The sequence below is a fragment of the Ictidomys tridecemlineatus genome, chromosome 11 (assembly GCF_052094955.1).
Source record: "Ictidomys tridecemlineatus isolate mIctTri1 chromosome 11, mIctTri1.hap1, whole genome shotgun sequence".
NCBI classification, from domain to species: Eukaryota; Metazoa; Chordata; class Mammalia; order Rodentia; family Sciuridae; genus Ictidomys; species Ictidomys tridecemlineatus.
In genome coordinates, this window is record NC_135487.1 from 102,499,661 (window position 1) to 102,526,200 (window position 26,540).

The 26,540-nt window shown below is 57.4% G+C and overlaps 1 protein-coding gene across 5 annotated transcripts; it reads left to right on the forward strand.

The window, feature by feature from the left end:
* The first annotated feature begins 592 nt into the window (after nt 1-592).
* Celsr2 (cadherin EGF LAG seven-pass G-type receptor 2) lies at nt 593-25,510 on the forward strand. 5 transcript variants are annotated; one of them, XM_013364135.4, is made up of 34 exons: nt 594-4,459; nt 9,055-9,702; nt 11,572-11,794; nt 12,160-12,275; nt 12,416-12,504; nt 12,838-12,995; nt 13,366-13,529; nt 13,707-13,832; nt 14,186-14,352; nt 14,621-14,908; nt 14,998-15,172; nt 15,410-15,551; nt 15,680-15,800; nt 16,214-16,397; nt 16,561-16,662; nt 17,381-17,475; nt 17,673-17,882; nt 18,423-18,606; nt 18,724-18,852; nt 18,956-19,136; nt 19,292-19,459; nt 19,556-19,682; nt 19,796-19,996; nt 20,288-20,462; nt 20,735-20,847; nt 20,995-21,074; nt 21,158-21,284; nt 21,372-21,494; nt 22,041-22,168; nt 22,405-22,493; nt 22,598-22,789; nt 22,930-23,100; nt 23,239-23,473; nt 23,806-25,510. In XM_013364135.4, the coding sequence occupies exons 1-34, from the start codon at nt 1,126-1,128 to the stop codon at nt 23,831-23,833; spliced, it is 8,793 nt and encodes a 2,930-aa protein (XP_013219589.3). In that variant the 5' UTR covers nt 594-1,125; the 3' UTR covers nt 23,834-25,510. The 5 variants fall into 5 exon arrangements, with proteins under 5 accessions (XP_077883062.1, XP_013219589.3, XP_077883059.1 ...); XM_078026933.1 differs by having other exon boundaries at nt 23,949-25,510; XM_078026934.1 differs by having other exon boundaries at nt 23,952-25,510.
* The last annotated feature ends 1,030 nt before the right edge of the window (nt 25,511-26,540 follow it).

Genomic DNA, 26,540 nt, shown 5'->3' on the forward strand with positions numbered 1-26,540 from the left:
TTTAGTGTTGAGTCTGACCCAGTGGGAGGGGACAGCAATGAGGGCTCTTATGGGTGGTATGACTAGGAACTTGGCCTCTAAGAGCTCTTCAAATGCTTTCGTTGGTATGTGTGTTTGTGTGTTGCTGTGGATTGAACCCAGGGCCACTCTACCAATGAACTAGGTCTAGCTCTTTTTCTTGTGAGACAGGGTCTGGTTAAATTGCCCAGGCTAGCTTCCAACTTGTGATCTGCCTGCCTCAGCCTCTGGGATCGCTGAAGCTGGACAGAGCCAGCCCAAGGTTTTGATCCATTTCAAAAAAACCTCTAACCATATTTAGAGTACCACCACCATTACTACCACTCAATTGACTGGCTTTCCGATTGTTAATTCCTCTCTAGGTTTCGGTAGGGATCCAGCACCGGCCAAGGGCAGGCCTTGGGAATTAAAATGAATGGTTCTACTGGCGGGAATCTTAGAGCTTCTGTGCAGAAGAGGGCGCTGGGTGGGGCCCACATCCTTCACGGCAGGCGTTGCCGCTTTAAGGCGGCGGCGGCGCGAGCAGGTCTATGGTAATGAGCTGCTGCCGCCGCCACCGCGGCTCTGCAGAGCTCGCCCGCCCGCCGGGGAGGCGAGGGAACGCGGGGCTGGGCCCGGGGCCGCGGCGACAGGCAGCAGCCTCGGCGGGGACGCGGGTCGCGAGCGGACGGCAGAGGGCCGTCGGTGGCGACCGGGGCCGGGCCGGGGGCCGGGCTCGCAGCTCCGTGGGCGCAGGTGGGCGATCCCCCGCGGGCGGAGGGGACACCCTGGGGCTCCGGAACCCGCCGGGGTTGGCCGGGCCCGGGGCGCTTCGGGACCCGCGGGCGCAGGTGCGAGTGTCTGGAACGCAGGTGGAAGCGCGGCGTGAGCCTGCGGTGGTTGGGGTGACCCGAGAACGGGTCTGGCTCCCGGAGCGGTGTGAGCCCGGGCGCATCGGAGGGCGCAGCGCGGGGCCCCGCCGAGCCATCTAGGCGAAGGCCCCGCGGGGCGCACAGGTGGCCCCCGGGGACCGGTGCCCCGGCCTGGGCATGAGGCGCGGCGGGGCCGGCAGGAGCCGGAGGAGGAGCCGCCGCCGCTGTTGACCCGGCCGGCCGGGAGCAGGGAGAGATGCGGACCCGGGCTGCCAGCGTCCCCCTCCCAACGCCGCCGCTGCCGCTGCCGCTGCCGCTGCCGCTGCTGCTGCTGCTGCTGCTGTTGCTGCTGCCGCTGCCACCACTACTGGGAGACCAAGTGGGGCCCTGTCGTTCTCTCGGGTCTGGGGGACGAGGCTCCTCGGGGGCCTGCGCCCCCGTGGGCTGGCTCTGTCCAGCTTCAGCCTCGAACCTCTGGCTCTACACCAGCCGCTGCAGAGATGCGGGCATCGAGCTGACTGGCCACCTGGTGCCCCACCACGATGGCCTGAGGGTCTGGTGTCCAGAATCTGGCGCCCATATCCCCCTTCCACCAGCCCCTGAAGGCTGCCCCTGGAGCTGTCGCCTCCTGGGCATTGGAGGCCACCTTTCTCCACAGGGCAAGTTGACCCTGCCTCAGGAGCACCCTTGCTTAAAGGCTCCACAGTTGAAATGTCAGTCTTGCAAGCTGGCACAGGTCCCAGGGCTCAGGACAGGGGAAGGGTCACCAGAGGAGTCCATGGGTGGACGGCGAAAAAGGAATGTAAATACAGCACCTCAGTTCCAACCCCCCAGCTATCAGGCCACAGTGCCTGAGAACCAGCCAGCGGGAACCTCTGTTGCATCACTCCGTGCCATCGATCCAGATGAGGGAGAGGCAGGTCGGCTGGAGTACACCATGGATGCCCTCTTTGATAGCCGCTCCAACCATTTCTTCTCCTTGGACCCAATCACTGGTGCTGTCACCACAGCAGAGGAGCTGGATCGGGAGACCAAGAGTACCCATGTCTTCAGGGTCACTGCACAGGATCATGGTATGCCTCGAAGGAGTGCCCTGGCTACACTCACCATTTTGGTGACTGACACCAATGACCATGACCCTGTTTTTGAGCAGCAGGAGTACAAGGAGAGCCTCAGGGAGAACCTGGAGGTTGGCTATGAGGTGCTCACTGTCAGGGCCACGGATGGTGATGCTCCCCCCAATGCCAATATTCTGTACCGCCTGCTGGAGGGGCCTGGGGGCAGCCCTTCGGAAGTCTTTGAAATTGACCCTCGATCTGGTGTGATCCGCACCCGTGGCCCAGTGGATCGGGAAGAGGTGGAGTCCTACAAGCTGACAGTGGAAGCAACTGACCAGGGTCGGGACCCAGGTCCACGGAGTGCCACAGCCACTGTTTTTCTGTCTGTGGAGGATGACAATGACAATGCCCCTCAGTTTAGTGAGAAGCGTTATGTGGTCCAGGTGCGAGAGGATGTGACCCCAGGGGCACCAGTACTCCGTGTCACAGCCTCGGACCGGGACAAGGGTAGCAATGCCCTGGTGCACTATAGCATCATGAGTGGCAATGCTCGGGGACAGTTTTATCTGGATGCCCAGACTGGGGCCCTGGATGTGGTGAGTCCTCTTGACTATGAGACAACCAAAGAGTATACTCTACGGGTGCGGGCACAGGATGGGGGTCGGCCCCCACTGTCTAATGTCTCTGGCCTGGTAACAGTGCAAGTCCTGGATATTAATGATAATGCCCCTATCTTTGTCAGCACCCCTTTCCAAGCTACTGTCCTGGAGAGTGTCCCCTTAGGCTACTTGGTTCTCCATGTCCAGGCAATTGATGCTGATGCTGGTGACAATGCCCGCCTGGAGTACCGCCTTGCTGGAGTTGGGCATGACTTCCCTTTCACCATCAACAATGGCACAGGCTGGATCTCTGTGGCTGCTGAACTGGACCGGGAGGAAGTTGATTTCTATAGCTTTGGGGTAGAAGCCCGAGACCATGGCATCCCAGCACTCACTGCCTCAGCCAGTGTCAGTGTAACCATCCTGGACGTCAACGATAACAACCCAACCTTTACCCAGCCAGAGTACACAGTTCGGCTCAATGAGGATGCAGCTGTGGGCACCAGTGTAGTGACTGTGTCAGCTGTGGACCGAGATGCTCATAGTGTCATCACATACCAGATCACCAGCGGTAACACCCGCAACCGCTTCTCCATCACCAGTCAGAGTGGCGGTGGGCTGGTGTCCCTCGCCTTGCCACTGGACTACAAACTTGAGAGGCAGTATGTGTTGGCTGTTACTGCCTCTGATGGCACAAGGCAGGATACAGCACAGATTGTGGTGAATGTCACTGATGCCAACACCCATCGTCCGGTCTTTCAGAGCTCCCACTATACAGTGAATGTTAATGAGGACCGGCCAGCAGGCACCACGGTGGTGCTGATCAGTGCTACAGACGAGGACACAGGTGAGAATGCCCGTATTACCTACTTTATGGAGGACAGCATCCCCCAGTTCCGTATTGATGCAGACACAGGGGCTGTCACCACCCAGGCTGAACTAGACTATGAAGACCAGGTGTCTTATACCTTGGCCATCACTGCTCGGGACAATGGCATTCCCCAGAAGTCTGACACCACCTACCTGGAGATTCTGGTGAATGACGTGAATGACAATGCTCCTCAGTTCCTCCGGGATTCCTATCAGGGCAGTGTCTATGAGGATGTGCCCCCTTTCACCAGTGTCCTGCAGATCTCAGCCACTGATCGTGACTCTGGTCTTAATGGCCGGGTATTCTATACCTTCCAAGGAGGTGATGATGGAGATGGTGACTTTATTGTAGAGTCCACTTCAGGCATAGTGAGAACACTGCGCAGGCTAGATCGTGAGAATGTGGCCCAGTACATCTTACGAGCATATGCAGTGGACAAGGGGATGCCCCCAGCCCGCACACCCATGGAAGTGACAGTCACTGTGTTAGATGTGAACGACAATCCACCTGTCTTTGAGCAGGATGAGTTTGATGTGTTTGTGGAAGAGAACAGCCCCATTGGGCTGGCCGTGGCCCGTGTCACGGCCACTGACCCTGATGAAGGCACCAATGCACAGATCATGTACCAGATTGTGGAGGGTAACATCCCTGAGGTCTTCCAGTTGGATATTTTTTCTGGGGAGCTGACTGCCCTGGTGGACTTAGACTACGAGGACCGGCCTGAATACGTCCTGGTCATCCAGGCCACATCAGCTCCACTGGTGAGCAGGGCTACTGTCCATGTCCGCCTCCTTGACCGCAATGATAACCCACCAGTGCTGGGCAACTTTGAAATCCTTTTCAACAACTATGTCACCAACCGCTCGAGCAGCTTCCCTGGGGGTGCCATTGGCCGAGTGCCTGCTCATGACCCTGACATCTCGGACAGCCTGACTTACAGCTTTGAGCGGGGAAATGAACTCAGCTTGGTCCTACTCAACGCTTCCACGGGAGAGCTGAGGCTGAGCCGGGCACTGGATAACAACCGGCCTCTGGAGGCCATCATGAGCGTGTTGGTGTCAGGTAAGGAGGGGCCCAAAGTGGTGTTGGGGTGGGAGGTGGCCCACCAGAGGTCCCAGGCAACCACGGGAGGTAGAGAGCCATCCAAGGAGGAACTGTTGACCCACCTGCCTGGTGGCTGGCCCAGAGGGTGAGAGGGCAAGAACCAGCTTGGGAAGAAGCCCTAGGAATCCTGGCAGCTGGTGCAGGCCCCGCCTGCTGCCCGAGGCTGGGCTGGGCTGCTTCGGTTGGCTGCCCCCTGCCTACCAGCCTGTGACGTGCTGGGGGAAGTGTTGTGAGGCTGCCCTGGCTGTGGCTGCCAAGAATTGTGAAAAAAGGCGCGTGGAAGACTGGGAGGCCAGGAGATCTGGGGGAGGGGTGGGGAGGACCCTGGCCAGGAGAAGAGAGGCAAGCAGGCCCTCAGCACCCCTCCATGTCCCACAGCATGTTCTTGTGATCTCATACAGCCTCTGGCAGAGCAGAGGACCCAGGGGCACTGGGTGGCTGCCGAGGGGTCAGGACCCTGCGGTCCTCTTCTGGCCCCTTCTGGCTCCCGGCTGAGCCACAAAATGGGCTGACGTGGACTTTGTCTAGTGCATTCTTTTCCTCCAGGCAGAAAGAGCCTGGCCTGGCTCCCCCTTCAGAGCTCCCGCAGGAAGTGAGGCCAAAGCTCATTGTCTCTGTCCAAACAGACCCCACTGTCAGAGTCCCTGGTTGGGGGTCTGGCTTGGGGGAGGGGTTACAATGAAACCAGGGGCAGGCTAAGGCCTCCGGGGCTCCCTTGCCTCCGCATAGACTGTTTTTAGGGTGCCAGTCTTCCCCGATGGCCATGACCAGCCCAGGCTCAGGGGATGGGGTATGGGAATCAGGATGAGGCAGGACTCATTCTGTTGGGCTCTGAGGGCAGAGACCCCCAGGGCCTGTTCTGGTGGGGAGAGAACAGAGTCCCAGGGGCGTGGGAGCCTGGCCAGGACCCAGACTGGGCATTCCTGCTGCTTGGTCAAGCGCTCAGCCTGCAGACTCCCTGGATAGCAGGGTTGGGGGAGGAGAGCTGGATGGGTGGGTGACCATGTTCTGTGCTTTCTGTCAGCTGTGGGGGTGAAAGGCAAGGAGGAGACCAGACTCAGGTTGCTGAGTGCCTCTGCGAGGCTGGGAACAGCTGAGATCCTCATGGGAGGCCCAGTGTTAGTTATACACCCAGGGATTGGTCAGGGCACCCCACTCCAGACAGCCTTCAGACACACAGGAAAGGAAGAACAGAAGAGCCTGGCAGGCCCCCATTCCCACCATCTGTAAGAAGCATGGAGTCAGGGTGTGGCTTCAGGCCCCCTCCCCGTTCATGCTCCTTGCTGGACAGCTGCTGCCCACCCCACCCCTCAGGTGGCCACAGGGAGCAGGTGTGGGAGCTTTCAGAGGATGTGGACCAGGCTCTGTGTCTCCTGAAGCTTCAGTTTCTGCTCCAGGAGGAGGAAGGGGGGGCCAGCCTCATCTGTGGCAGTAGGAAGGGGGTGGAAAGGAAGGGGCTCCTGGTCTGGTCCTCTACCCCGCCACCATCCCCTGAGTGTGGCTAGACACTAAGGGATGGGGCAGAGGCAGCCCCTGCTCAGCATGTGGTTTCTCACCAGGGCAGTTCCTCTAGACTACAGGGGAAGGCCAGGGCAGCCCCTGGGCAGCTGGGACTGGCCCTTCAGTCCCAGCCCCACCCTCCCCCCTCAGCCCTGACCCTTGGAGGCAGTCACCAAGGCAACTCCAAAGTTCAGGAGGCTGGGTGGGGGGAGCTGACTCCCACTGCCCCTTTGTTTTCTCTCTCTGTTCTTTGTCTCTCCCTTCTTTCCCACCCTGCCCATGCGGCCCTTCAGCACTGCCTCTCTGTTATCCTCTCCCTAGCTCCTGTGTGTCTCTCTCCTTCTCTCCTACTCTCTCCACTGCTGGCTTCTTTCCTGGGGCTTTGTCTTCCCTGTTTGGTGTCTGTTTATGCTGCTGTCTTCCCCCTCTTCTTCCCTGTGGCTGCAGCTGCTCCAACTTGGGCTAGATGTCTCCCTTGGAGCCTGAACTTTCCCCGCTGCTTCTTTCCTCTGCTGGGACACACAGGAGCTCCTGCCTATGGTCTGCTCAGCCCTCAGACCCGCAGAGCCCCTCCAGGCCGCAGCCTTTACTGGCACATCTGCCAGGAGAAGAGAGGCTGGAAGTCTGATTCTGGCACCTGCCCAGGGGCGGCTGGCTGAGCGCTAGGCCCAGGTGGTGTTTCCTGAGTCAGAGTCTATCAACTCTTTCTTTTCTGTCCAGGACAGTTCAGGCAATGCACCCTCTATCCTTGTTTCCACCCTGCTTTTGCACCTGAGGGGTGACCCAGGTCAAGGCAGAGGAAAGAGACAAAGAAGAAGGAGAGAACAGTGGGTTGATTGCTGGGATAGGGACAATAACAGAGGGGGCAGGTGGTCACAGATGGTGGACCAGATGGGAAGCAACAGAGACATGCTGAGAGAAGGGCACAGGAGGGGCCTGGGATGGCAGAGGGGGACACAGAGAGAAGTGTTTGTTCCCAGGGCTGAGGGGCAGTATGGCTTCTCTTGCTCATTGGCCTTGACTGCCCCCTCTCTTCCACTAGTTGAGTTAGGAGCACTGGGTGTTGTGTCAGTTTGCTTTGCAGGGAATGTTCCATCTGGGAACCACTGGGCAGGTGCATCAGAGCCCGGTACCAGTTTTAGGACAGGGGAATCTGAAAGAGGGAGGCAAGTGGAGCTTGATCATAAGTAGGGGCAGGCTTCCTGGAGCAGGTGATCTCTCAGGGCAGGCTGGAAGACTTGAGGACTCAGGACTGATGTCTGGATAGACTAGGTAGGAAGGGAAACCTGGGGAGTAGCTTCTGGAAGAGCAGCAGCAAATGATGACAGCAGACTTGATAGTGAGAGCAGGTGGACCATGGCAATGAGGCTGGAGGGCAGGTAGGTAATGGCTGAGGACACAATGAGATGGGTGTCTGCCTTCAGCCTGCCCCAGCTCAACTGAGCTGCCAGGGTAATCAGTCACCTCCAGGAGGTGTGACATAGACACAGAATCTATTCCCATATCCCTCTCCTACTCCCATCCCACCCAGAAACACTGGCTCCCACCTCATTCCTGCTTGGGCATCCTTTTCCATATCTAGTTGAGCCTCTCCTGTCGTGTTTTGAAGAACTTTCTTCACTGTAGAGACTGAATAGATTCTCATCAGCATCTTAGTGTTTACTGAACACCTACACGTGTAAGGCATTACACTAAACAAAAATCTGAATAGCCCTTATAGCCCTGCCAAACCATTTCTCCTTCCCCATGACCCCATCTTTCATTTTTGAGCAAAATAAAATCCATTCCCATGTATGTGCACATTCAGGTGCGTATGGTATTTCTGGGCTTCAGGTGTGGGTAGAGTGATATACCAATGAGTGTTAGTACTTAGCTGTTTATAAGTGAGTGTGTCACCTTGGGGAAATGGCAGGCAGGTGTTTGGGTGCAATATGGTGATCCAAGTTGGTGAAGGGTAGTTAGAGGCCCCAGAGCCAGAGGAAAGACCAGCCTAATGGGACTTTAGAGTCTCCAGGTGGAAGCTGCCCAGGCTTTTCCATCTCTGTCCAGATCCCCACCCTCATTCATCCTGTCTCCAGCAAAAAGCAGTGGGTGGTGCTGTCACCAGTTAAGGTGGCTCAGCTGGATTTCCTGGGGTGGGATCCCCAGGCTACCCGCAAGCAGCTCAGAGAACTGGGCGGGAAGAATGCTTTGTGTGGGGTGTTGCCATGGGAATAGCGGGCTTGTGCCCAAGCAGCCATGGGGCTCAGTGGGAGGGGGACCTGGTGGCCCACTGACCCAGTTCACCTCCCACTCCCTACCTGCTTCAGTGGGAGAGCGGGGAGCACAGCCAGGGCCAGGGGTATGGTAATGTTGAGATGTACAGGATGAGGACAAGAGGAGATGGTTTTTGTGGGTGTCATAATATTCTGGATCCTGTACAGAAGTAAGCAAAAGACAAAGTTCCTGTGCAAGGAAGCCCAGAGTTGATATAAGGGAGGAGGACTCATGGCTCCATCAGGGACTGATGTACAAACATAAAAGGTGTGCCATGTCACAGTGGTACACACATAGGAGGTCAACATAGGAGGATTGCAAAGTTCAAGGTGGGCAGTTTAGCAAGATTCTATTTATCTCAAAATAAAAATTAAAAAGAATTGAGGATGTAGCTCAGTGGTAAAGCATCTTTGGGTTCAATCCTCAGCACACACCCCCACAAAAAAAAAAAAAAGGTGTGCCATGCCTCACAATAGCAGATATTGCGAAAATATGCAAAGAGGCCTTCTGAAAGTCTCATCTCCTTAAGTACCTATGGGAGCTTATCTCTCAAGAAGTGTCTACCCACAAGCGTTCACTGGGCACCTTTATGGCCCTTAGAAAAGGAGGCCTCTTCTTGGCCCCAGAACGTGCAAGCCGGATTCTCATCCCCTTTGCTCCCACCTCCTGTTGCTACTTACTGCACAGGGCCTACCCAACTCTACTGCCCAGGGCCAGGGGGTTAGTCTGGGCTGGGCACCTCTGCCCTCCCCAACCCGATTCCAAGCCTGGGTGCTGACCCGTGTGGCCTTTTACAGATGGCGTTCACAGCGTGACAGCCCAGTGTGCACTGCGCGTCACCATTATCACAGATGAGATGCTCACACACAGTATCACGTTGCGCCTGGAAGACATGTCGCCCGAGCGCTTCCTGTCACCACTGCTGGGCCTCTTCATTCAAGCGGTGGCCGCCACGTTGGCCACGCCCCCGGACCACGTGGTGGTCTTCAACGTGCAGCGGGACACCGACGCCCCCGGTGGCCACATCCTCAACGTGAGCCTGTCAGTGGGCCAGCCACCGGGACCCGGGGGTGGGCCGCCCTTTCTGCCCTCCGAAGACCTGCAGGAGCGCCTGTACCTCAATCGCAGCCTGCTGACGGCCATCTCGGCGCAGCGCGTGCTGCCCTTCGACGACAACATCTGCCTGCGCGAGCCCTGTGAGAACTACATGCGCTGCGTGTCGGTCCTGCGCTTCGACTCCTCGGCGCCCTTCATCGCCTCCTCCTCCGTGCTCTTTCGGCCCATCCACCCGGTCGGGGGCCTGCGCTGCCGTTGCCCACCAGGCTTCACCGGAGACTACTGTGAGACGGAGGTGGACCTCTGCTACTCGCGCCCCTGCGGTCCCCACGGGCGTTGCCGCAGCCGTGAGGGAGGCTACACCTGCCTCTGCCGTGAGGGCTACACGGGTGAGCCAAGGGAGGGACCCGTGGGGGTGGCCCTGAAGGGCTGACGCCAAGTTGCAAGCACAAATCAGGCTAATGATGGGGGCCTGTCTCATTCCTTTCAGGAGTAAGGTACAGTAACACTAGGCATTCATAAATCGCACACAACAGCCTCTTGTGGAAGACAGACTGAGGAGCCCTTCTCTCACTGTGCATGCACACACTCACACCCACGCATGCACACCCATTCCCACACATGTAAAGACAGGTCAGCGTTGCTCTTGGCTTTGTATTCCAGCTTTGCCGCTCATAGCTGTGTGACTATGGGCAAGTTACTTACTTCTCTGGGCTTCAGTAATTTAGAATGGAGATAAAAAAAAAAAAATCTACTTAGGTCAAAAGTTGGTCGTGAGGATTAATTCAATTAATTTGACATACAGAAAAGAACTGTCTTGTGGGTAGTGTTGACTGAGAAGGGGTGACTTGCTCCAGGTACAGCTCAGTTAGAGATGAGACTGGCCTACCCTCCCGTCTCCCCCTCTGCTGAGTGAGTTGCCTTCCTGAGCTGTATAGCAAGCACTTTCCTACCGGGCCACTCCTGGAGCGGCAGGTCGGGAGGAGCTGAGAAGCTGGATGGGTTTGGAGTGAGGGGTGTTCTAGAAGGACATTGCACCTATGTGGCCTGGGCACAATGGCTCCACTGTTGTCTCCCTGTGGGACTGTGAACTGAGGTCTTTACCACATCCTCCTCTGGCCTCTCCCCAGGCTGCTCACTGCCTCTGCTCTGTGTCCCTGACCCCTCCTCACAGGCTCCTGATTCTTCTTAGGATGCACCTTGCTCCCCTTCCTTTTCAGATGCCCAGGCCTCCTCCCATCCTCCAAGCCATGCCTACTGGCTCTGCCTCCTGCCTTCCCTGCTGCATCCTCTTGCTCAGAACTTGCCAGACTTGACTCTGTTACTGCTAGGGGTGGGGGGAGGGGAGGGGAGTGCTCAGAGGAGGGGAGGGGAGTCTTTGTCCAGGAGGATGGGGAGGGGGGTGCTTAGACTAGGGAACAACAGTTTCCATGGAAACAAGAGCCAGTCACTAGGCACAGGAGCTGAGAACCTATCTCTAGAATCTGGGAATGGGGAGGGAGAGAAGGGTGGATTTTCCCATCTGATGTTGGAATTTTCAGTTCCTCCACTGAATCCTGATCTTTCCCATGGCTCAGGCCCCTACACTTGGTGTTGCGAGTGCACAGGGGTCCTTAGTCTGGACCCCAGGGCTCAGGGTGGTAATTATCTTCTCTGTTCCCCGGGAAGTACCCAGCTTCCCTCCCCGACCTGCCCCACCCCATAACTCAAACAAATCCAAGCAGAAGCCTAGTCCCATCCCCAGGGAAAGAAACTGATCTCAGTGCCTGACAGGGACAAAAGCACCAGTGGGAGGAAGGGAGAAAGTGAGGGGACACAGCCCTCATGTTGTCCTTCAGGTTCTTCCCCTCATTGCACATGTACCCCTGCAGGGGCCCGAGTATCCCCAAGCTTGCCCCACAGATGACACCAAAGGCTGCTAGGATCTTGGCCTAAGGACCAGGGGCCTAGTGGCCTGTGCCAGTGAAACCCAGCAGGAGTGGGGAAGGGACTGGGAGTTTCAGGGAACTTGCAGGGGAGCTGTGCTTGGAGCTGTGGTGGGAAGGGCATGGTGGGCCAAGCAGCAGTCAGGAAGGGCTGGGGTATCATAGATCTCAGGGAAGATGGGTGCAGGAGAGGAAGTGGGCATGTGCAGGAGAGTTTGGGAGTATTGTGAGGGGCTGTGGAAGGTTGTGGGAAATATTAGTGGGGGGAAGAAGCCCAGATTCCCTCCCCATCCTCAGGGACTTGGTACTCACCCTGCCCTTCCTCTTGCCCAGGTGAGCACTGTGAGGTGAGTGCCCGCTCAGGCCGTTGCACCCCAGGTGTCTGCAAGAATGGGGGTACCTGTGTCAACCTGCTAGTGGGCGGTTTCAAGTGTGACTGCCCATCTGGGGACTTCGAGAAGCCCTACTGCCGGGTGACCACGCGCAGCTTCCCTGCCCGCTCCTTTATCACCTTCCGTGGCCTGCGCCAGCGCTTCCACTTCACCCTGGCCCTCTCGTGAGTGGCTGGGCCATGGGGACATTGGGGTGCAGTGTGAGTCTGGAGAACCTCCTGTCCTGTGGATGAAATGAAAGTCAGGCAGCAGGAGTGCTTAGAGCAGGTTGCTGGCAGAGGCCGCCTTCACTGGCAGTTGCCTGTACACCTTGCCAGCAGGCTTTCCAGTGCCTGTCACTCTCCAGGGTGAGGAGCCAGGGGTCTTGTTTGGGCTCACCTTCCACATTGTGGCCCCATGGCTCACAGTCTTGGCCAGGCGTCGACCCTCTGGAGAGTACTGGGTGGGATCATATGCTAGTTAGGTGGTTGAGGTGCTGGCATCCAGGTGGATGCCCCATTCCCTGCCCCTGTCCCCAAATCCTGCACAGGTTTGCCACTAAGGAGCGCAACGGGCTGCTGTTGTACAATGGGCGCTTCAATGAGAAGCATGACTTTGTGGCCCTTGAGGTGATTCAGGAGCAGGTTCAACTCACCTTCTCTGCAGGTGATCCTCATTGCCCCATGTCCTTGCCCATCTCCCTAAGGCCCCATGTCTCACAGGCCCAGCCCCAATCCTGGGCACACCCCACCCCTGCCATTCCTAGCTCTCTTGTGGTGTCCCAGCTTACCTGGTCCTTTCCCCAGGAGAGTCGACCACCACCGTGTCACCATTTGTACCTGGAGGGGTCAGTGATGGCCAGTGGCACACGGTGCAGCTGAAGTACTATAATAAGGTGGGTGTGGGATGGGGAGAGAGGAGTTGAAGGGCTCTGTTCTTGGCTCATGTGCCCATCTAGATCTGGGTGGCACTGCCTACAGTGGGTGGGGCTGGTATGGTGCTTTTGTCTAAGAGGGAGGGAGAGGGTGGGAACATGCCACCTTGCTAGGATGTTCCCATTCCACTGGGCAGTGCTGTGTGTGTGTGTGTGTGTGTGTGTGTGTGTGTATGTGTGTGTGTAGGTTCACACAGATGTGTGAAAGTGTGCCCGTGTGTCTTTGTGCCTGGCCTATGATCCTAATGGGCTCCTTGCCCACTGCTTCCTTTCTCTGTCCTTCCCTGTCTACAGCCACTGTTGGGCCAGACGGGGCTCCCGCAAGGCCCATCTGAACAGAAGGTGGCTGTGGTGTCTGTGGATGGCTGTGATACAGGAGTGGCTCTGCGCTTTGGAGCTATACTGGGCAACTACTCCTGTGCTGCTCAGGGCACCCAGGGTGGCAGCAAGAAGTAAGCAGGGGAAAGGGCCAGGGGATGTGTTGAGGGCGAGGTGCAGGATGGGCTGGGAGTGCAGGTCAAGAGATGGGCTTTTATGGGACTCCAGTGTAGGAACCAAGCCTGATGTGGCACCCCCTTGCCTTGCATCCCTTAGCCCTTGCTCAGCCCGTGAGAGCTGGTATCAATATGGGGAATTAGAGCAAGCCCTTCTGGGGCTGTGTGGGAAGGGGTCCTATGAGCAAGCTCGCTCCAGGTTGGAATGGCTCCTTCCCCTGGCCTCCTGCCCAAGGCCTTCCTCTCTGGCCTGGTGACAGGGCACAGGGAAAGAGAAGAGCCAGAAGCTCCAACCCGCCTTCATGTCACCACCATTTTGTTCCCCTAGGTCTCTGGATCTGACAGGGCCCCTGCTGCTGGGTGGGGTGCCCGACCTGCCTGAGAGCTTCCCTGTCCGAATGCGGCACTTTGTGGGCTGCATGAAGAACTTGCAAGTGGACAGCCGGCACGTAGACATGGCCGACTTCATTGCCAACAATGGCACTGTGCCTGGTATGGGGGTCTGGGGGCGTGAGCTAGGCTGGGAGCCCAGTGCAGGGAGGAGGGGCCGTGTCTGGCGTGGGGGAATCAGCTTCTATAGGTTTTAAAGGCCCCTCCAGATGTTGCCACAGGTTTTTTTTCATTGGAGCCCCAGTCTGGGGTTGCTGAGTCCCCTTCTCTCCATTCCAGGATGCCCCACCAAGAAGAACGTGTGTGACAGCAACACTTGCCACAATGGGGGCACCTGCGTGAACCAGTGGGATGCGTTCAGCTGCGAGTGTCCCCTGGGCTTCGGGGGCAAGAGCTGTGCCCAGGGTAGGAGAGGAGCAGCCATCAGAGGCCGGGGCTGCGTGCCGTCAGCAGTCTGGGATCACTGGCAGGGTCGGAGCAGGCACCGGGAAGGGCGCAGCGAGCTTGGCTGTGGGTGGAAGAGCATGTTTGGGCAGAGCCCTGAGAGGGTAGCATAGGAGACAAAGAGCCCAGTCAGAGGCAGGCCTGGGCACAGCCTGGGGCGGGCCCAAGGCAGGTACCTGTTCTGGAGGGCGGGGCTGACTAGGGAGTGGGCACCAGTGCCCTGCCTCTCCTGGAGCCATCACCTCCGAGCATCATACCCCCTGCGGCACTCCACTGTCCCACCTTTCAGAGTCTACCTTCCTCCTCCTTCCCAGAAATGGCCAATCCCCAGCTCTTCCTGGGCAACAGCCTTGTGGCCTGGCACGGCCTCTCACTGCCCATCTCTCAGCCTTGGCACCTCAGTCTCATGTTCCGCACACGCCAGGCCAATGGCGTCCTGCTACAGGCTGTCACCAGGGGACGCAGCACCATTACTCTACAGGTGACCGTGGGCGCTATGGGAGAAGGAGGGCGGGCCCAGGCCTCCGAGGGGACTGCATAGAGATGACTGAGCAAGGTCTTCTCTTTGGGCAAATGAAGAGATAGTGTGTCAGTTTGTGGGCCAGTGCTGCCATCTATGGGGCTTGAGGGAAATAGATGCTCTTTCTTTTGCTGTGGCCACAGCGGGGCAGCAGGACGGGGAACAGTGGACCACTAGGAGAGCCAGTTAAGTCTGTGTGCTGACCCTGCTTTCTGTCTTCCTGTGCCAGCTTCGAGAGGGCCACGTGGTGTTGAGTGTGGAGGGCACAGGGCTTCAGGCCTCGTCCCTCCGTCTGGAGCCAGGTCGGGCCAATGATGGTGACTGGCACCACACACAGCTGTCACTGGGAGCCAGCGGGGGCCCTGGCCATGCCATCCTGTCCTTCGACTACGGGCAACAGAGGGCAGAGGGAAACCTGGGCCCCCGCCTTCATGGGCTGCACCTGAGCAACATTACAGTCGGGGGAGTCCCTGGGCCTGCCAGTGGTGTGGCCCGAGGCTTCCGGGGCTGTTTGCAGGTGAGCCTCATCCCCTGCCCTCTCACCCCCATGGCCACACAGAGCCCCGCTCCACGGAGGGTCAAATGACCTCTGCCTCTTCCCCCCAGGGTGTGCGGGTAAGTGAGATGCCCGAGGGTGCCAGCAGTCTTGATCCCAGCCGTGGGGAGAGCATCAACGTGGAACCAGGATGTAGCTTGCCAGACCCCTGTGACTCCAACCCGTGTCCTGCTAACAGCTACTGCAGCAATGACTGGGATAGCTATTCCTGCAGCTGTGATCCAGGTATGTGAGGGATCCCAGGAAATGGGGCAGATTGGCAGGTGCCTGGAGTCTCACTGGCTTTCCTGTGTGACCTGGGACCATTCACATCACCTCTCTGAGCCTTTATTGCCTACACTCCATAGCCATAGCCAGCTGGTATGATGCTCAGAGTAGAAGGAAGTGGCTGAAAGTGAGTTGGACAGATGATAGTGCTAGGGAAGGGGAGGGATTGAACCTTTCTGGTCTTTCTTGTCCCAGGTTACTATGGTGACAACTGTACTAATGTGTGTGACCTGAACCCTTGTGAGCACCAGTCTGTGTGTACCCGCAAACCTAGTGCTCCCCATGGCTACACCTGTGAATGTCCCCCAAATTACCTTGGGCCATACTGTGAGACCAGGTAAGTGGGTCAGGCATGCAACAACAACTCTCTGTGGCTGCTACCTGTCAATGGTGTGTCCCTCAGAGCCCCAGAAGCCTGGCTGAGCTGCAAAGAGACCTCACAATTGCCTGGGCTCCTCTCTGCAGGATCGACCAGCCTTGCCCCCGTGGCTGGTGGGGACACCCCACATGTGGCCCATGCAACTGTGACGTCAGCAAAGGCTTTGACCCAGACTGCAACAAGACAAGCGGCGAGTGCCACTGCAAGGTGACAGCCTCAACCAAGCCTCCACTGCGGCTGCCTTAGCGTCTGTTCTATACCTCCTGGGCCCCGGCGGGGAGGCAGTACAGATGGACTTTCCTATAGAGAGCTGAGGCCCATCAGGGCTTTTTCTGTCACAGCCAGGGCAAGTGACTATGTGTCCTCAGGCATCTGGGGCACAGGGGGATCCAGGACCAATATTTCTCCAATAAGCCTGGGGCCAGCTGTGCTCTTCTGATTACTTGGCATATGGGTCCAACTTCAAATCATGACCAGTGGTTAAATATTTTGGATATTTAAACCTGAGGTCACGGAGTCTCCCTCCAGAGGGCCACAACTGAAAGGTTTATGTGCATCCACGAAAGAGCCTGAGCCATCACCCCCTTCTTCCCTCCTCCCTCTTCCTTCCTCCCTTCTAGGAGAATCACTACCGGCCTCCTGGCAGCCCCACCTGCCTCCTGTGTGACTGCTACCCCACGGGCTCTTTGTCTCGAGTCTGTGACCCTGAGGACGGCCAGTGTCCATGCAAACCTGGTGTCATCGGGCGCCAGTGTGATCGCTGTGACAACCCTTTTGCTGAAGTCACTACAAATGGCTGTGAAGGTGGGCTCTTGGGGCAGGTGGGCAGCTCTACCCTCTGTGCCAGGTGGTTGCATCCTAGGGAGGACAGGAGTGGGGCTGGCTGCAGGTCTGGAGATGCTGAGGGATGGATGGGTGAGCTGCAAAGGGAGAGCTGCTCCTAGTGACTATCTTTTCTTCCCTGCAGTGAATTATGACAGCTGCCCACGGGCTATCGAGGCTGGGATCTGGTGGCCCCGCACCCGTTTTGGGCTGCCCGCTGCTGCCCCATGCCCTAAAGGCTCCTTTGGTAGGTGCTAGAGGCCCAAGATATGATACTGAGGACTTAGCCTCTACCATCCCTGGGGGGAGATCAGGAAGCCCCTGGCTGAAGATCCTAGGTCCCCACTTTGTGGCCTGCAGATCCTGGAGACTCCATGTCCCATTTTCCTTGGCTCACTGTCTCCCTTCTCCCAGGGTTGCCTAGGAGTACTGCATCTTAGACTCTGAACAGAAGGACCGAGACGCCTTCGTTCTCCTTGGCACAGTGCTGGGTGCTAGAGATTCAAAGATGATTCACAGAGTTCCCAGCCTTAGCTCACCGTCTAGTGCCGAAGCTGTGTCACATGAAGGACAGACAGTCTGAGAGTTCGGAATGTTGGGCGCTGTTCCAGGAACTCAGCCCAGGGATAGAGGCTGGCACTGGCCCTTGGATTGGTGATGAGCAGAATTCATAGGCAGAAAATGACAGAGAGTAAGGTGATGGCTGGAGAGAAGCAGTGATGGCTGGGGTTTGAGGAGGCCATGTGCCTCATGCTCCCACAGCCCTTGCTTGGACAGATCTTGCAGCAGAGATTTTGGTTCTAATGTCCTATACCTGTCTTCCTGTTTCCACCCGGGCTGCAGGGGGCAGGACCCTAGTTGGTTTGCGTTCTGTCTCTGGCCCCCCAGCTGAACTTCTCAGCCAGGTGTCAGGGGCTTCTTCTGTGTCTCCCTGTGGTCAGCCCTCTTGACTTCTTCCCCCCCAGGGACCGCTGTGCGCCACTGTGATGAACACAGGGGCTGGCTGCCCCCAAACCTCTTCAACTGCACGTCAGTCACCTTCTCAGAGTTGAAGGGTCTCGTAAGTGGACACCCTCATCTCCAACTCCTTTCCCTCCTTTTTTTCTCCACCCCCCCCATCTTTGAGAAAGAGATTTCTAACCTAGTCCCTCTGTTTCTGGGGTCCCCACCTGAAGAGTCTATTTTCCCCCTCTCTGAGGCGCATTTACTCTATAGAGTCCAAATTGACCCCCTGCCTCTCTACCTGCTCCCATTCAGGCTGAGCGGCTGCAGCGGAACGAATCAGGCCTGGACTCAGGACGCTCCCAGCGGCTGGCCCTGCTCCTGCGCAATGCTACACAGCACACCGCTGGCTACTTTGGCAGTGATGTCAAAGTGGCCTACCAGCTGGCCACACGGCTGCTGGCTCACGAGAGTGCCCAGAGAGGCTTTGGGCTGTCTGCCACACAGGATGTGCACTTCACTGAGGTGGGGCTTGGAAGAGGTAGGGATGGCTCGTTGGGTGGGGGTCATGGTGAGTGAGCCTGCTCCTGGCCATGTCAGGGCCAGAGGGGTGGGATCCTCCCTGCCTGACCTTTGGGAGCTCCCTCCTGGCATGAGGCTTCAGTGAGAGCCCAAGCCTTGGTATAGCATGTGGGACATTCTGAGCAGCTCTTCCTAAGCTGTATCAGATCCAGGTGCCACAGAGAACACTGCTCACACTGAGGTATGCACATCCAGAGCTGAGAGCAATCAGTATCTCACTTCCAGGGAGGCAGGCAGGGCATGCAGGAGAGTGAGGTGCAGGGGCTGGGGAGCTCCTATTTAGACAGCGAGAAGGAAGAGTCAGAGGTGGAGCATCTGGTGACCAGAGTAGGCAGTGCAACCGAGTGGGGGCAGAGGGGAGCGCTTAGGGAGGGCACAGTGGGTGGGGAACAGGGCTCTTCTAGCCACCAGGCAGTGGCTTGGTGGTGAGGATGACAGGTGTAGGCTGTGAGCACGTGCCACCATGACCATGCCCACCCCCAGAATCTGCTGCGAGTGGGCAGCGCCCTTCTGGATGCAGCCAACAAGCGGCACTGGGAACTGATACAGCAGACGGAGGGCGGCACCGCCTGGCTGCTCCAGCACTACGAGGCCTACGCCAGCGCCCTGGCCCAGAACATGCGGCACACCTATCTAAGCCCCTTCACCATTGTCACGCCCAACATTGGTGAGGCCGGTGCCTGGGGTAGGAGGGGGTTTGTGGAGAGAGTTCCCTCGAGGGCAGCCATGCTGGGGGCTTGCCTGCCTGACTCAGGGTCCAACCTGTCACCATTCCCCTCCCTAGTCATCTCTGTAGTGCGCTTGGACAAGGGGAACTTTGCTGGGGCCAAGCTGCCCCGCTATGAAGCACTGCGAGGAGAGCGGCCCCCAGACCTAGAGACGACAGTCATTCTACCCGAGTCTGTCTTCAGAGGTCAGTGGGGGCCGCGTGTGTGTGTCAAGGGTGGGCCGAGGCCATCCATGCAGATTACACACAGCTCAGGGCCCCGCTGAGTGTATCACTGTTCTGCTCCCAGAGATGACCTCTGTGGTCAGGCCTGCTGGCCCTGGGGAGGCCCAGGAACCTGAGGAGCTGGCACGGCGGCAGCGGCGGCACCCGGAGCTGAGCCAGGGAGAGGCTGTGGCCAGCGTCATCATCTACCGCACCCTGGCTGGGCTACTGCCCCACAACTACGACCCAGACAAGCGCAGTCTGAGGTGAGCAGCTGGGGACAGGGCGGGTGGGGGTGGGGGACAGGCAGGTAAGAGCTGAGGCATTGAGGGGGCCAAGGGTGGGACATCTTCTGGTGATGAGGCTCTCTCTCAGTCACAAGGCTGCTGGGGTGAGTGTGCATCTGTTTGCTCCGTGTCAGAGTCCCCAAGCGTCCAGTCATCAACACCCCTGTGGTGAGCATCAGCGTCCATGATGATGAGGAGCTCCTGCCTCGAGCCCTGGACAAGCCAGTCACTGTGCAGTTCCGGCTGCTGGAGACTGAGGAGCGGACCAAGCCCATCTGTGTCTTCTGGAACCACTCTATCCTGTGAGCCTCCCCGCCACTACCCCCAAGGCCTTACGCTGAGAGCCCAGGTCCCCAGGTCCCCACCTTTCTTGACTTGACCTGGCCTTTTTCACACAGGGTCAGTGGCACGGGTGGCTGGTCAGCCCGAGGCTGTGAGGTTGTCTTCCGCAACGAGAGCCATGTCAGCTGCCAGTGCAACCACATGACGAGCTTCGCTGTGCTCATGGACGTGTCCCGGCGGGAGGTTGGACCCATGACTGGCAGCTGTGGAGCTGGGGGTGGGAGCCCAGATACTGGGCTGGGTGTGCAGGCCCTGCCCTCCCTCAATGCCTTGGCCTCCTGCCTCCTGCCTTGCAGAATGGAGAGATCCTGCCCCTGAAGACACTGACATATGTGGCCCTAGGGGTCACCTTGGCTGCCCTGCTGCTCACCTTCCTCTTCCTCACCCTTCTTCGCGCCCTGCGCTCCAATCAGCATGGCATCCGACGCAACCTGACAGCCGCCCTGGGCCTGGCTCAGCTGGTCTTCCTCCTGGGAATCAACCAGGCTGACCTGCCTGTAAGATGCCCCTCCTCCCCTTTAGACAGACTTCCACAACTTCCAGTCCTCTCGGGCTCCCTGGTGATCCCTCCCACTGCAGCATTGACTCTGCAGCCTAGCCCAGTTTCTGGCCCATGGTTTCCTCTTTTCTAGTTCCTCCTGAATGCCCCGCATCCCCGAGGTTCCTGTCTCTGGCCCATGGTTTCCCCTGAAGCAGGCCCCAACACCAAGCCCTCCTGGCTGCATGACCTGGGCAGAACCCCTGCACTGGCTATGCCCTAGTCACTGACCTGGTGGCCTGGCCCTCAGTTTGCTTGCACAGTCATTGCCATCCTGCTGCACTTCCTGTACCTCTGCACCTTTTCCTGGGCTCTGCTGGAGGCCTTGCACCTGTACCGGGCACTCACAGAGGTCCGTGACGTCAATGCCGGCCCCATGCGCTTCTACTACATGCTGGGCTGGGGCGTGCCTGCCTTCATCACAGGTATTCCTGTCCGCTCTCCTGGAGGTTCTATAGCCCTAAGCCTCCATCCCCCAACCCACAGCCCAGGCCCTGAGAACCTGTACCCCAGGATAACTTATTCAAACTTTTCCCTCTGATTTAACCCAGTCTTGAGGCCCCTGTGCCGGGGCTGGCTTCCTTTCCTGGAGAGCAGTGTGGACAGCATCCTTCTGCATACTCCATTTTTGGCCCTGTGAGCCAGGATGACTTTCTATACCCTGACCACCTTCCCCTGCTCTGTCTGCTTGCTCCAGGCCTAGCTGTGGGCTTGGACCCTGAAGGATATGGAAACCCTGACTTCTGCTGGCTCTCCATCTATGACACGCTCATCTGGAGTTTCGCTGGTCCTGTGGCCTTTGCAGTCTCGGTAAGTGCTGTTAAGTGAGTTGGGGTGGAGCTGGCCAAGTGCATTCTCTGAATCCCCTTTAGGAAGAGCCAAGTCTCCCAGGCCCCACAGGGAGGGCCAGAAGCTGTCTCTTCCTCTGGTCTCCTCACCCCTCTCTGTCCTACCCAGATGAGTGTCTTCCTGTACATCCTGGCAGCCCGGGCCTCCTGTGCTGCCCAGCGGCAGGGCTTCGAGAAGAAAGGCCCTGTGTGAGTATGGGGGTGTGTGGACACAGGGTGGGGATTGGCGAGGAGGCCTCCCGGCCAGGCTCACCCACTGCCGTGCTCCCTAGCTCTGGCCTGCAGCCTTCCTTTGCTGTCCTCCTGCTGCTGAGTGCCTCGTGGCTGCTGGCACTGCTGTCTGTCAACAGTGACACCCTTCTCTTCCACTACCTCTTTGCCGCCTGCAATTGTGTCCAGGTACCTGGGCCAACCCATATTGAGGGGAGGAAGCACAGTTGAAGGGTGCTTGGATGTGCCCAGACTATTGCTACCTCTGTCTGCCAGGGCCCTTTCATCTTCCTCTCCTACGTGGTGCTTAGCAAGGAGGTCCGGAAAGCACTCAAGTTTGCCTGCAGCCGCAAACCCAGCCCTGACCCTGCTCTGACCACCAAGTCCACCCTGACCTCGGTGAGGGAGCCTGGGACCAGAGAGGTGGAGGGGTCTTGACGGAAGGAGGGAAAGGCAGTCCCAAGGGGCCTGCTCTCTGTACTGTTTGCCCCTCTATCCTTTTTCCTTGTCTCTATCTCTTCGTAGAAGGAGAAAGGGAAGGTGAAGCAGTATGTGTGGGCTGGGAGGTGGGGGGGGTGGGGACACAGGATTTTTGACTTGGGGGAGGGAGTGAAGACACCTGAGAATCTCGTGAATTCTGGCAAATTTCTTGTCTCCTGGGATGATCTCGGGAGATAATTCCCAGGGCTACCTTTTACCAACAAGCCCTTATACAGCAAGTCCAGGGTACTTGGGGTGAGCAGGGCTGCACAGCTACGGCAAAGCTGTAGCCAGGGTCAGACTCCAATATGAGGGCAGCCGAGATTTGGTGCCTTCCTCTGTGAGACCCAGTTTGTGGGAGGTAGAACCTGGGGCCAATTCCCTGCACCCTTCCACTTCCTAGCCTGGGGTCACTACCCCACCTGCCCCCCTTCTTACTGACCTATCTGTCTTTCCCCTGTCTAGTCCTACAACTGCCCCAGCCCCTATGCAGACGGGCGACTGTACCAGCCCTATGGAGACTCAGCTGGCTCCCTGCACAGTGCCAGCCGCTCAGGCAAGAGCCAGCCCAGCTACATCCCCTTCTTGCTGAGGTGAGCCCTGGAGGTGGGAAGGCTGAGGAGTGGAGGGACTGGCTGTGTGTGCTGGACCCAGGACAGCCAGCTGCTAGGAGTTGAGTAGTGCACACTGTGGCCAACACAGATGACAGCTTGACTTAGAAGCAGTAAGGGACATAGGCAGGAACTGGGAATCCCAGGAGGGAGAAGAGTAGAGGATGCTGGGCAAGGGGCCAAGCTGACCCCTCAGCATGATCTTGTCTTCTTCTTAGGGAAGAATCCACCCTGAACCCTGGTCAAGTTCCCCCAGGCATGGGGGACCCAGGAGGCCTCTTCCTGGAAGGTCAAGACCAACAGCACGGTGAGGATGGAAGGCCCTGGCTGCCCAGTGGGGCAGGGGCCTGGCTTTTGCTGAGGGTGGGCTGAGATAGGTGGGCCGGCTGTGATCCCTCCCTGACCTCCCAGATCCTGACACGGACTCTGACAGTGACCTGTCCCTGGAAGATGACCAGAGTGGCTCCTATGCCTCTACTCACTCATCAGACAGCGAGGAGGAGGAAGAGGAGGAGGAGGAGGCCGCCTTCCCTGGCGAGCAGGGCTGGGACAGCCTGCTGGGGCCTGGAGCGGAGAGACTGCCCCTGCACAGCACCCCCAAGGGTGGGCCAGCACCAGGGCTGTGGCCTTTGGGAGGCTGTGGGAGCCCAAGAAGCTTGGGCTTCTTGGGAAGCAGGAGTCGGGTGGTGGCTCTCCTAGCTGTCTGCTCTTTCTAGGCCTCATCTATTTCCTTTTCCTGCCAGATGGGGGCCCAGGGCCTGGGAAGGCCCCCTGGCCAGGAGACTTTGGAACCACAGCAAAGGAGAGCAGTGGCAGTGGGGCCCCCGAGGAACGGCCACGGGAAAATGGAGATGCCCTGTCTCGGGATGTGTCCTTGGGCTCCCTTCCGGGCTCTTCTGCCCAGCCTCACAAAGGTGAGCGGGGCATCCCCAGCTGCCATTTCGCCTGGGTCAGCAGCCTTACGCTTCACAGTACCCTCTGATTCTGGGGCTTTCTGAGACACCCCTGTTCCTCCCTCCTGCATCTCATCGTGCTGCCTTCCTGGCTCCCAGGCATCCTCAAGAAGAAGTGTCTTCCCACCATCAGTGAGAAGAGCAGCCTCCTGAGGCTTCCCCTGGAGCACGGCACGGGCTCTTCTCGGGGTTCTTCAGCCAGCGAAGGCAGCCGGGGTGGGCTCCCTCCCCGCCCACCTCCCCGGCAGAGTCTCCAGGAACAGCTGAACGGTGTAATGCCCATCGCCATGAGCATCAAGGCAGGCACGGTGGATGAGGACTCTTCAGGCTCCGAGTGAGTGGGCCAGGAGGGTGGGACAGGGTGCCACTGCAGAGGTCCCAGCTGGGGTAGAGCTGCCTCTGCACCTCCCCAGGCTAGCTGGTTGACAGCCAGAGGACGGAGGGGCTGAGCATGGCCCAGCTTCCTAAGTGCCCCATGGTGACCCGGGGGTGGTGGCAGTCCCCCCTGGGGCTTTATATGGTGCAGCCCAGCCCAGGGCAGCAGCGCAAGGGTGGAGGGGAGCTGGGGCTGCTTTTCTGTTTCTTCCTTCTGGTGAAACTTCTGTCTCCTGCTCCAGCTAACCCTCTGTCTGCCTTCTCTGCCACTCTCCTTTCCTGCCTCTCCAGATTTCTCTTCTTTAACTTCCTGCATTAACCCTGGGCCGGTGGTTCCTTCGTCCCGAGGCTCCCTTCCCCTCCCCAGCTGCACTCATGCCCCCACTCCTGTCTTGTGCTTTATCCTGCCCCTGCTCCCCACCGCCTGCCCGCAGCAGCGAGGAAACGTCCATCTGAGGAGCCTGGGCCTTGCACCTAAGGCCATCTAGTGCCAACTCCCTTCCCCACCATTCCCCTCACTGCACTTTGGACCCCTGGGGCCAACATCTCCAAGACAAAGTTTTTCAGAAAAGAGGAAAAAAGAATTTAAAAAGGATCTCCACTCTTCATGACTTCAGGGATTAATTTTTTTTATACGCTGGAAACTGACTCCCCTTTCCCTTCCCAAAGAGGATAGGACCTCCCAGGATGCTTCCCAGCCTCTCCTCAGTTTCCCATCTGCTGTGCCTCTGGGAGGAGAGGGACTCTTAGGGGGCCTGCCCCTCATTTGCCATCACCAAAAGGAAAGGACAAAGCCACACGCACCTGGGGCGTCAGACCCTGCAGGCTGCACCGGGCAGGCCTCAGCTGGTGAGGGGTCAGGGCAAAGGGCGTTCCTTATCCGCCCATTGCTGCCTCTCCCAGGAACTGAAAAAGCCCTGTCCGGCCAGGGGCAGAAGGACTCATCGCCCCTGGACCCCCAAATGCTGCATGAACACGTTTTAAGGGGAGCCTGCGTCCCCAGGCGGGGGCCGGCTGCCCCAGCCCCTCTCCTTTTCCTGGACTCTGGCCACGTGCTGTAGCCCAGGTGTTTGCTCAGTTTGCTGACCCCAAAGTGCTTCATTTTTCCTGCCTGACCCTTGACCCGCACCTGGGGAAGGCCAGTCGTGTGTTAAGTTGCGCTTCTTTGCTGTCATGTGGGTGGGATTGGGAGGAGGAGGAAGCACAGAGCTGGCTCAATTGCCCAAAGGGCCTCAAGCACAGATATGAAGTCTGGGTTCTGGTGTCCACCCACCCACTCTCCCCAAATCAGACAAATGCCACTTTGTCTGACCTGCTGTGGCCTCTGAGACATGTTCTATTTTTAACCCCTTCTTGGAATTGGCTCTCTTCTTCAAAGGACCAGGTCCTGTTCCTCTTTGTCCCTTATTCTACCCCAGCTCCCTGTGAAGAGAGAGTTAATATATTTTTTTTATTTATTTGCTTTTTGTGTTGGGATGGGTTTCTGTCCGGTCCCAGGGGGTCTGATGTGGCCATCGCAGGTTGGGTATGTACCCAGCAGCCCTGGCTTTGGGGCCTAATGCCCTTCCCCTCGCTCCATTTCTTCCCCTCAGTTTCGCCAATCGCTATTCATTTTGAGTCTCCCTTTAAGCATGTATTTCAGACTTGTCACTGACTTTCCTTCTGGAGCAGGTGGCTAGAAAAAGAGGCTGTGGGCAGGAAAAGGTGTTCCTGTTCTTCACCTGGAAGGCTGGCCTCTGGTTTTTCTGCCATGTATTCTCCTCCTGCCCTCTGCCCTTTTCCTCAGCAATTCCTGCAAAGGGTTAAAAATTTAACTGGTTTTTACTACTGATGACTTGATTTAAAAAAGAAAAAAAAATACAAAGATGCTGGATGCTAACTTGATACTAACCATCAGATTGTACAGTTTGATTGTTACTGTAAATATGGTAGAGTTTTGTTGTTGTTGTTTTTTTCCATTCCCCATACCACTGAATAAACTAGTTCTGTGCAGGTAGTGTGTTGTCATGTGCTTCCATGTGGTCCCCTGTCCTCTTAAGAGGATGGACGCCTGGGCTTTGGAAAACAAAAGATCAGAAAGGGCCTGGAAAACCCCAGCAGGAAATCAGGCCTCTGATACCAGTCTTCTGAAAAACATGCCCATCTATGGATTTCCTCAACAATGTTCCTCATTAGTACAGAGCCCGAGTCCTGGCAGTTCCAAGGAAGATGAAGCGGTTGGGAAAGCATGTCCTTTTCATGAGGGACTTGAGTGGCTGGAGAAGTGGCACAGAGAGGGCAGGTTTTGAGGTTCAGGACTGAGTGCCTAACAGAGACAAGTTTTCTAGGGCAGAATTCAATAGGGAGAGTCGAGATGAGTGGCAGGTAGGAATTTAAGAGTGCTCAGTGATTAGATAAGTCCTGACTCTATCACTGTGAGCCCTTTTCCATTGGAAAATGAAGCAACTTCTCATACTGGACCTAAGTATGTGCTCTGCAACATTACCTCTAATCCCACATTTGTGTTTTTCAAAGGTTCATTCAACAGACTAGAAAGGGAATTAACATGGGGCACCATAGGGTAGCAATTAGGAACACAAACGCTGGAACCAGACTGAGTGACTTAATCTCTCTGAGCCTTAGTTTTTCTGCCTGCAAAACAAGGATGATGATAACAGCAGCCACCTAATTGAGCTTTTATGAGGATTAAATGAGTTAGCACATATAAAGTGCTTAGAACAGTTCACTGTACATAGCAAGGGGCCAATAAACACTGGCTTTTCTTGTTGCTACTGGGGTGGAAAGGGAAGTGGAAGGAGAATGCACAGACAGAAAGACAGAAAGCCAGGCCAAGGGAAGGAAGTAAGCAGTTAGCTGAACAAGAAAGTCAGCTGCAGCAGGTATGCCAACTGAATGTTGCTTAGTTGGAGTGGAAGGACTGGAGGTGGGTGCAAAACATTAAGATTGACCCAGGGTGTGAACAGAACATGTGTTTCCTCTCTAGCCCACCAGGGGGCAACAGCACACAGGTCTGCTGCCTGTTTTGC